Source organism: Chanos chanos, chromosome 7 (genome assembly GCF_902362185.1).
Source record: "Chanos chanos chromosome 7, fChaCha1.1, whole genome shotgun sequence".
In the NCBI taxonomy this organism is placed as follows: domain Eukaryota; kingdom Metazoa; phylum Chordata; class Actinopteri; order Gonorynchiformes; family Chanidae; genus Chanos; species Chanos chanos.
The window spans coordinates 26,328,800-26,339,766 of NC_044501.1; the positions used below are offsets into that span (position 1 = coordinate 26,328,800).

At 42.5% G+C, this 10,967-nt stretch overlaps 1 protein-coding gene across 1 annotated transcript in view; it reads left to right on the forward strand.

Moving 5' to 3' along the window:
- nwd2 (NACHT and WD repeat domain containing 2) overlaps positions 1-5,321 on the forward strand; it is a 54,302-nt gene extending 48,981 nt beyond the window's left edge. The window contains exon 8 of the mRNA XM_030779117.1: positions 1,416-5,321. Within this exon, the coding sequence (XP_030634977.1) occupies positions 1,416-5,321 (3,906 nt within the window). The remainder of the gene's footprint in view (positions 1-1,415) is intronic.
- Positions 5,322-10,967: the final 5,646 nt, after the last annotated feature.

Consider the following 10,967-nt stretch of genomic DNA (forward strand, 5'->3'; position numbering starts at 1 on the left):
GCCTCTGGCCACTAGGTGGGCCTCCAGAGGTGTCCAAGAAATGTCATTTTAACGTAAACAAAGAAATGTCATTTTAAATAAACAAAGCTTGCTTTCTTATCTGAACTTCCATTCCATTCTGTAGGTTCAGACAAATGTTCAGTTACATAATTACCAATACGTGATGACTGTCAGCTGGTTGCTATGGGTCACAATCATAAATATGTCACTGGAATGTTCAGAAAAATAGGAAAGTAAACAGAGCTTTACTGAGACAGCATTCACCCTGGTCATGCCCCCCCCCTCTCTCTCTCTCTCTCTCTCTCCCTCTCTCTCTGTGGGAGATAATGTACAGGCTGATACAAGCCCAGCATAACACAGTCCCTGATCATTAATGCTCTCCCACATGATCTATGTCCTATGACCAAGACTGCTTTTTCTGTTTCACACATACACACAGACACTCCTACACACACACACACATACACCCCCCCCCCCCCCCCCCCCACACACACACACACACACACAATCTCATAGTGATTTGTTCTCATGGTAATACACCTCTAGAGACACATATGCTTATGTGTGGACACATGCTGTTAGCTCGCTATCCATGTGTCTGCTTCGCTAGCCTAAGACAGATGTAGACACACGCATATACACACACACACACACACACTGAGGGGGGAACGCCCTTCAGGCAGTAGAAGCTTTAGCCTGGCTTTTTATCGTTAATGGTCAATCTCTCCAGACGGTCCAGAATGATGTTTAATATTTCCTGGAATCACGCTAGGGAGCCCCTGCCTGCCACTCTCATGAATACAAATGTGAGATGGAGTCAGACTAAATTCTGAAAAGAAAAAAAAACACTCACGAGAAGACATGGGAAATCAAACACTTCTGTTACTGATGCTGAGAAAATTCAGTTAATTGATCAGAACAAAATTCTCATTTTTCTTTTTGTGTTTTTTCCCTTTTCATTATTCACAGATTTTTTTTTATCAAAGACAGTTTACTGCTGATCTAAAGCAGAATACATGGTGTTAAAGCACCTTATTTATGGATGCCTGAGCTCTGCTGTCAAACACGCAAAAAAGTGTGGCAAAGGACCCCTGGAATGAATCTGCAGTACAGTGTCAGGATAAGAGAACATGATTGGTTATAATATTTCAGCAATGTTTTCAGTTTCAGTCATGTAAATGTGGTTGAAGGCATTTTAAGAAATCTTTCTCATGAATACGAAGATGCCATCCTTAACACAATATCCATCCATCTATGCTGGTGACCATGAATTAGTAAGACAGTTAGTTCTTATCCTCTTTATGAACATTTATGAATCAAGACAAAGTTTTTTTTTCAGTTGCCTTATTAATTATATATATATATATATATATATATCTAAAGGATCTCTATCTTTCATTTCTATCTTTTTTCAGGCCTACTCATGGCTGCAGAAGGAAATGGGACCAGAGACTGACCCAGTGGTCATTATACGTTTTATCGGGTCCTCTGAATTTTCCACCGATCTTCGCACACTGCTGCAGAGCATCTGTGAACAGATCGCCATCAACTACCGCTGCCTCATCCACTTTCTGCCGCACAAGATCCAGGAGATGAGGGAACTGCTGGTGAACCTGCTGGGGGAGTCGTCTTTTCACCGGCCCCTCGTCATCATCTTGGACGCCCTGGAGCAGCTTTCAGATGCTGACGAGGCGCGCAAGCTGTGGTGGCTGCCCGTCCACCTGCCACGCACCGTCCGCATTGTGGTTTCCACCCTTCCCAACAAGCATGGAATTCTCCAGAAGCTGCGTTGTCTCATACACGACGAGGGACGCTACGTGGAGCTGATGCAGCGGGACCGCAAAGCCTGCAGTCAGACTCTCAAACAGCAGCTTCTGAGCGTCAAGCGGAAGGTTACATCCGGCCAGCAGATATATGTCAATGAAGCCCTGGCCAAATGCACATTGCCTATGTTTGTGAACCTGATCTACCGTGAGGTGGTGCACTGGCGCTCGCACAAAGATGTGGATGACACGTCCCTGTGCTCCACTGTGCACGAGAGCATCGAGCAGCTGTTCTTCTCAATCGAGAACAAGCTGGGCTCACGGTTTGTGTTCCGTGCGCTTGGATACATCACCATGGCAAGGGCAGGGCTGACGGAGCTGGAACTGGAGGACATCCTGTCTCTGGACAATAGTGTACTTGCAGACATCATGGTGAGTTCCAACCTCAAGAGTCCTCTGCGGATCTCCTACGTCCTAATTGCTCGTCTCAAAGAAGAGCTGGAGGGTTACCTGGTGGAGCGGCAGGTGCGGAACGTGACACTTATGATATGGGCAAATCGGCACCTTCATCTCATCGCACAGAAGCTGTACCTCAGCAACGAGGAGGACGTGCATCAGATGCACAGCCTTTTGGCTGAGTACTTCCTAGGAGCGTGGGCGGGTGGCAGGAAGAAGATATTCCACTGCGACAACAATCATTTTTCCTCTCTGAACATCTCCCACCATCGGAACCCTCACCATCAGCAAAGCCTTCATGGTCATGACAAGGCTGCTGCTGACAAGCACTCTTATGACCGGCAGACACCCGAACAGCCCTGGGTCTTCCAGTGCAACCTGCTGGAGCCAGACATATTTTTTGTCAACCACAGAAAGATGACGGAGCTACTGTACCACCTGACGAGAAGTGGAAGAACGGATGACTTGATGTTTGGTGTGATCATGAACTTCAGCTGGCTCTACACAATGATAAAAATCGGGCAGTTTGAAAAAGCTCTGTCAGACATTGATCTGGCTTACAGCTACACGCAGGAAAAAGAGCTCAAATTCCTCGCCACCACACTGCGCAGCATAAAGCTTAAAGTGACCAAGAATCCCGCATCACTGTCTGCTGAGCTTCAGCAAAGACTCCTGCCTGTGGTCACATCCCTTCCCAAACTCAGACATCTCTTACTGGAGTGCGACAAAGACGGCCCTAAATATTGCTCTATTGTTCCACTTCACTCCTCTATGGATGTCACATACAGCCCAGAAAGGCTGCCACTTTGCTCTAGTTACATGCAGATCGTGGAGATCCTTCCAACTTTGGCCCCAAACATTGTCATTGTGGCTCTGGAGGATGGCTCTGTTAGCACGTGGGACGTGGAGAGCAAGCAGCTGCTGAGACAAATAGATACTGCACGGGCAGTCGTGCTCGGCATTAGGCTAACCACAGATGAAAAGTACCTGGTGGTCGCCACCACTAAAAACACACTACTCATATATGATAACCATAAGTCCTGTTTGTTATCAGAGGTGGAGGTTAAAGGGTCCAAGCATTGTGGAATCACAGGGGGAGTGGCTTTTATAAATGGATTCACATTGTCCAGCCACCATGCACTGGCCTGGCTCGAGGCCAGTAAGGATGTTAATGTAATTGACTTGCTATATGGCTGGCCACTGTATCAGTTCCACTGCTGGTATGAGGTAACCTGTGTCCAATGCTCCCCTGATGGAATGTATGCTTTCTGTGGGCAGTACCTCAACACCACATCCATATTCCATCTTGGTAGTGGAGACAAGCTTGCTACGGTCACTTCTGAGTTTTCTGGAGGTTTCGTGAAGTCCATTTTGGTGCTGGACACAATTCATCAGATGGTTATGATCGACAATGAGGGAAGTCTCTCCGTATGGAACACCAAAGAGATCACAAACCCCAGGCTGATGGAGGATTATGATTGTCGTGGGGACGAGAGTGAGGTGGTTGGGATCGAGCTCTCTGAGGATCAGAGGTCGATCCTCATTTGCAAAGCAAGGAGCATTGAGGTTTTGGATACCAAGCTTTGGAAGATGGCGGAGAAGTTTAAGGCCAAGCGCAGTGAGCGATTTGTGGCTGCTGTGCTCTCAAAAAATGGCCAAAGCATCGTAGCCTCCATGGAAAACACCTCGTCCATATTTGTGTGGAGACGGGATAGTGGACAGTGTATGGCCAGTTTGATTGAGATATCTGGAGCTATTGTCAAGCTGATAAAATCAACTCACCACAACTTGCTATTGTCTGTAGCGAGCAGTGGGGTTCTCTCAGTATGGGACATTGACATCATAACAGCCATGTCAAATATAGACAAAACTGGGAAACGTATCCAGAGCTTGCAGCTGGCAGGCAGAGAGGACTTTGTCTACACCATGGATGGATCTGAGGCCATTCATAAGTGGAACTTCAGCACAGGTTTCATTGAGATGATATTCAAACATGAAGGCATTGTGGAGAACTGCGTCCTGACGACATCTGGTGATCTCATGGTCACGTCAGACGACAAATCCAGCCAGTACATTTGGCACACAAATACCGGTGAAAACATCTTCCGCATCAATGGTCAGAGGATATCCCAGCTCCTCATCACCCACAATGACCAGTTTGTAGTTTCACTCTGTGAACAGAATGCTTCCCGAGTCTGGAGGCTTGCCACCGGTCACAAAGTGTGCAACATACTTGTGACCCTCCAGAACGCTCTGATCACCACAGCAAACACATTTCTTGTTGGCACTAGCAAGAACAAGCTGCTCGCTGTAAGTCTGTGGTCTGGAAGCGTGTCCAAAAAGTTCATCTGTGATGACGCAATCACTATTGTGAACTTTAAACTCATCCCAGACAGCCCGGACTTTGTTGTTTTCATCACGTCCACAGAGACGGTTTTCATATGGAGCGTTGCAGACGAGTCGGTCTGCCGGAGGGTCCAGTTGCCCAGCAACTTTTTGAGGAACCTGGAAGATTTCCAGATCTCACCCAATGGGAAACTGGGCATTGTCTCCAAGGGAGATGATAACATCAATGTTCTTGACCTTCACAGTGGCAAACTTCGTCTGGTCCATGCTGCTGGCATCATATGGCGGCAAAAATTGTCAAGGGATGGGCGCTACCTGGTGTATGTCTGTTTTCGGAACTGTGACGAAGACGATGATGCGGGTGTTGTTTCAAATCTCATCGTCATGCGATTGGCTGATGGGAAGAGCATTGGAACCTGTTCTCTCTACAAAACGCCCACCTACCTCTGCCTGTCGCAACGAGCACTCAACATCATTGTGGGCTTTGAGGATGGCAGCATTGGCACATACACGGTAGTGGACCGTGTAGATGCAGCCCTCAAAATCAAAATCGCCACCTCCAACAGCCGCCAGATCGTCAATAACGCCTCACAGAAAGTGCGGCCCAAATGTAGTACCCATACCTTCAAAACCATTGCTGACTGCGTGTGGAGGGAGTCAACGGAAGTGTTTTCCCGAGACAGCCCCATAAACGTGTCTGACAGTGGAGAGCCAGAAACCACAACACCCACAAAAAAGAGCGAAGTGCTACCGTGAAAGTACCTGTTTCAGGGCAGTGGAAGAATGGGGCGAAACAGAGCCCCCTTTTTTGATGCAGTTGATTCTTGTTTACAGCAACCTGGTGACTTAGCCGCACATAGCAGTCCAAACTGTTACAGTCCGCTTGCTATTAAGCTGCTCTCAGTCAAATCACTTTTTCAAGCCACTTTTTCCCCCATGATCTGCAAAATACGTTAGCAGAATTTATCAAAAATTCTTTCTGTTCCCAAATTCTATCACATTACATTGAGGGGGCAAGTTTGCAAAATATGGTCCAGCTTCAGTCACCTGTTCTTCCTCATCGTTGGTGTAACTAGCTTTGGACATATATGTCTCATTTACTTTATATATTAAGCCATACCATTCCTTTATACAGAAATACATATAAATGTTGTTATATATTTGTAGTCATAAAATAGTTACTGTCATTTTTGCTCTATATAATTGTGCATTTGTCTTAATTATTTACATTATTTGGTACTGTAAAGAAAAGATTAAACTTGTGTACATAGATTCATGTACATATCGACTTTGGCTGCTGCAATTTGTGCAACTCTTTAAAGTGTTATGTTATGCTTAATGCAATCAAAGCGAGTGCCTGGATTTTACAATGTTCTTTTTTTGTTGTTCTTTTTTTTCTTTTTTTTTTTTTTTTTTCTTTTTTTTTTTTTGCAGATTACTGATAAATATAAAGATGCAGGGAATTTCTAAACAAAAGTATCTCTTGATGTAAAGACGCAAACATTGTATCAAGCATAGAGAAATTAACAAAATTTTATTAATTTTAAATCTAGCAAGAAAAATCATTACATCAGTAGAGAGGTAACCGAGGAGAGTTGAGTGAAATACTACCAGTTGTATTAGGAACAACCAGTAATTGAAATGACCGGTTATTGAAATGATTGGTTATTGGAATAACTGCTTTTCAGAATATTTGCTGAGCTGATAATGCAGCCCATTAGTCAACAGAGAAGTTCACCACTGAATATGGAGCATCTGAGCACTGAGTGTAGCATCTTGTCCAGAGTATCTACGCCTTAAATGATCATATTCACCTGTTTTGCCAAGATCCTTTTTTTATTGTTTTATTATATGTTCCTCAGTGAAGGAAAAGATTATGTGTGAAATGACAGAGAAAAAAATATACTGCATTTTCAATGATATATACAAAAAGTAAGACTATAGATGTAATATTACATAACCTATATAGATATATATGCTTTGTTTTAAAAAAAAAAAAAAAAAAGTTTTGCCAAGGCATTTTGAGGGATTGCACTTTATCTGAAACAGGTTGTTCACTAAGGAAAGGTTTGAAAAAGTCTGAAGGAAGAGTTAGAAAAAGTCCGAAGGAAGAGTATGCTCTTTGCAGTCTTCTCTCTTTTCTTTGCCTTCAGTTTTAGGGTGCTGCCTGGAATTGCTGATTCAAATGAGGACTCAGTCGATCCAACAGTCGTTCATACCCTACACTACTTAACGCCACCATCAATTCAAGGGCTACTCCGACAAATTGTATGTTTACCTCGTTTAAATTGTTGAAAAAAAAAGGCCCAATTTCAACTGATAATCTGTAGCATCCTCTAGCTTTAAGAGACTTTTCCCCTCAAAGTGCAAAATGTTTCAAAATTTCGAGATATCGTTTTATCTTTGCCAAAGTTTTTTCACTTTTGTTTGATTGGTTCGCTGGTAACGTAATTATTTTAATCTGAGTTTATTTTGAGTCAAAAATGTTTCTATCATCTCTTGTACTTGACATTCTGACCAAATTGTCTTGGCTTTATAGTTGGTTCCAGTGTGATTTTGTTGACCATGATAGAGATTACGTATTATCTTTAGTAAGACGTTTAAAGAACTCCACTTATATCGGAATGCCAATTTTAGAGTATATTTGAATGTGTCTTTATGAAAGTCAAAACAGTATATTGTATGTTACGTAACTTGAATGACTTTTACTTACATGTTTGCAACACATAGATGACATTCTGGTTCTGAATGTTTTTACTGTATTCTTTGTATTGTCAGGACTGACTTCCCTGTTTAGAGATTTATATTTTCATAAATGTTGTACTTAAATTTTGTTACAGAGTTGTTTATCTTGGAGTATTCTAAACAGAACAAACAAACAAACAAACAAAAAAAGAAAGCGAGAAAGAAACTTATGTCTGAAGCAATATGAACTAGTGTGTATGCATTGTTTGTATGAAACATTTTAATGTAATAAAATAGTTCTCTTTTTGGCTCTCAGCCCAGCTTCCTCATGATTTCCATAGCAACCCTTGCATTTACCACAAATGCAAAGAACATTTTATTTATAGTTATATTTTGAAAACATCACACACCAGCATAAACCTTTACATGTGCACTGGTGTTAAATGGCTCTTTGTTTTGTTTAGTTCTGTTTTCTGTTTGCGGAGAACAGGAAAGCTATGAGCAGGGAACACCTGCAGCAGACAACACTGATGCAGAACAATGCACAAACATAAACTCAGCTGTAATGAGAGCAGATAGCATTAATTGTTTAACTCGCTTGTGTGGTTAGAACCAGACAGGCATGTTAAATATTTTCAAAACTAGACGAACGTACAGAGCAAAGCGTTTGATGTCGGTGTAACTACTGTGTGTCACACACAGTACTTGGATCCAGAGACGGCCTGAGGTAAGAGATACACACGCCCAAAGCAGGGAGCGAATGCCAAGGCTGTGACTAGTCAGCTAAGATATGTAGCCTTTAGCCGTTTGCAGGTACCGTGGCATAGGTCTCACTGTGAGAGTGCCATGTCCACAGAAACACTCCAAAAGACCACACCCTTTATTGTGGGGACCGCGTCAAAGTGTTGTGTATGAACACCACAGAGAACAAGTACCAACAACGCTATTTTCCCAGCGAATCAAAGTCAAGACTACACTGCTTTTCTAGTCTAATCCTCCTTCATTCTCTTTTGTTTGAGCACACAATGAGCAAGGTTGATCAGAAAGGCTTTCAGTGGTCGTTGTTTCTCATAGCTAGGCGATATACCTCATGGCTATAGGTATATCACTCTTTCCACACCCACCCCATACCTTCTTTTTTCTTTCATCTGGTTTTTCAGCATTCTCTTATTTTTCTGATCTAAGAGCTGTGTGGAAATTGATGAGTCACCAATGCCGTGCACCCTGAAATTAAAAAACTCCATACCTGTCCCATTCAAAGTAAGTGATGCCTGTAGCTGGCAGCCATCTAGGTGCCAAATACAATAGCTATACTTGTAAAGCCATGAATAGAAGATACCTGACTGTCCTTCGCTGTGTAAAGTACACTAAGTCCTGTGTGTCTCCACCTCTTCAGTTGTTTTGACAAATGATAAGCCTTGGTAAGCCAAAGAATTTTGCGAGAAGGCAGAACACAAGCTCCAGGCATCTGATAGAGCCATGGAGGTTTGGCGGTGTGGGGGGGTCAGTGCGAGTCCATGAGAGGGGCCAGCTAGAGGTCTGTGTCACAGTCATCAAAACCAAATATGATCCTGTGTGTGTGATGCTGTGTGTGCGTGTGTCTATGTGAGTCAGGTATGTAACTATCCAAACATATGTGGTCACATATTTATTTTATGTAAGACATACAAATTCTTACTTGTCTGTGTAACATGACAGACTATAACACATAAAGGTTTATTTTGCTGGGTAACTGTAGCCAACTCCATCAAGCAGAGTTTTCTTCTCAGCAAACACACCCCTGGAACTGGTTTATTGGTCAGTATAGAAGTGAGTCTCTCAAATTTGTGTTTGGGCAAACATACATATGTAATAGTCTCATGACACCAAATGATGCTGTAGTGATCTGTAACTCTTCTCATCTTTCAGTATGACAATCAGAAGTCAACATGAAATAGCTGATGGAAATATGAATCTGTATCTGATTCGGTATCTGTGGCAAGTGTAGCATTCACCTTATCAATGTAATTTTAAATTTGGAAGCAATCGAAACTTTGACTTTGATTGACATAATTATTTTGATTCCTCCAGCATACAGAACATTCCATCCACACAGTTCAGAAATGTTTATGACACCACTTAAAAGCTAAAAAAGAAAGGAGTGATGTTTACTTTTTAATTTCATCAGAAAGAGAGAGAAAGAGACACAATGATTTAATAAATAGAGAAAGAGCACTTCACAGAACAATCTGTGCACCATGGTTGTTCTAGGTGGAGTATGTATACTTATGGTGTGTACTGAAGTGTTGTTTCTTTCATTCGCGCCAAGTTTTAGTGCTCTTTTTTCTGCCTCTCTATCAGATCAGATTTCTATGGAAAAAGAATCTCAGATGTCCGTCCCACAGCAGTGTACCCAGGCTTTGGTCACTGTAGCCTATCACTACTTCCTGCTAATTACCTTCTTGGAAGTCTTGGCTTATCAGCCTGACATTACAGTTCAGTTACATGAAAGGACGGGCTTTCCATTTGGTGTGTATAAGTTCCTCTAAGAGTCCTTCACCCTGAAGGACCCTACAATAGAAATGTTGCACTTGAAATGCCTGTCGCTGGCCTTTTCAATTAGGATTCAACACTAGAGTCATACCAGCACAGTGTTTGTTTTGCATGGCAGAGAATCCTGGAGAAACCAGTTCGATGTGGCAAAGGTCTCTCTCGCTCTCCTCACCATACAAACGAGGTCATTCAGATGCTTTTTAAGTTGTTTGGGGAGAACTTGGTCACTGGCATTCTCTTCAAAGTGACTTACACAACATGACAAAACTGTGTAACTCATTCAATATCTTTAACACACATCAAAGAGACACCAGGTTGACACAGTCAAAATGTGCTTAAAGGGAGACTTAGAAGCATAGGTGTCCGTCCATTTCAAATTAAAAGAGTGCAATAATACTATATGTCATTTTTTTAACTTAAGTGGAGAGAACAAATTAAGTAACCTACCTGTCTCATTGTTTGAGAAAAGTCTAACATTTCTCAGAACAGTCTTGAAATACAATATGAAACTGTAACGTGCACTGATGCATGCATCTACACAAACACGAGTAAAGGAAAGATACAGCCACACGCAAGTTCGCGATCAGATACAGAAGTTTATTCAGCTAGATTTACCAGTTGATGAAAGACTTACATGCTTAGATCGAAAACAATAACAAAGGAGGCGTATAAAAACATTACATTTTACTAAGTATTCAGTGAAATTTCCACCTTGGTGTTCTGCTGAATTTCACAAGTCACACTCAGACTCACTCGCTCACACATTCTCTCTATCTCTCTTTCTCTCTCGTTGATTTTCATGGATGCTTTTTAATTATTCGTTTTGTCTGTCTCCAGGCTAGAGAATTTTGCAACGAAACGCTATTCCATGTTCTGTTTCCTTCCTTCTACATCTCTCAATGTCTTGAACGCCGGTGCAATCGGCAGTCGAGTGGTTAATAAAAACAAACTTCACAAGAATGCAAAGTTTTACAGATATCCCGATCACATGGTCCGTTCTTAACGAGCTGTTTGAAGCCTTCTGTGGCCCAAGGCTCAGCTCCAGACCCACAGCTGCAATTTAAATAGACGTGCCTACGGCCGGAGACATGGGAGAGTGGAGTCGCGGGGGACCTCCCCTATTCGGCGACTGTGACACAAAGCGAAAACAAACACAAGAAGGAAAATTACAGCCACAGACGGCGA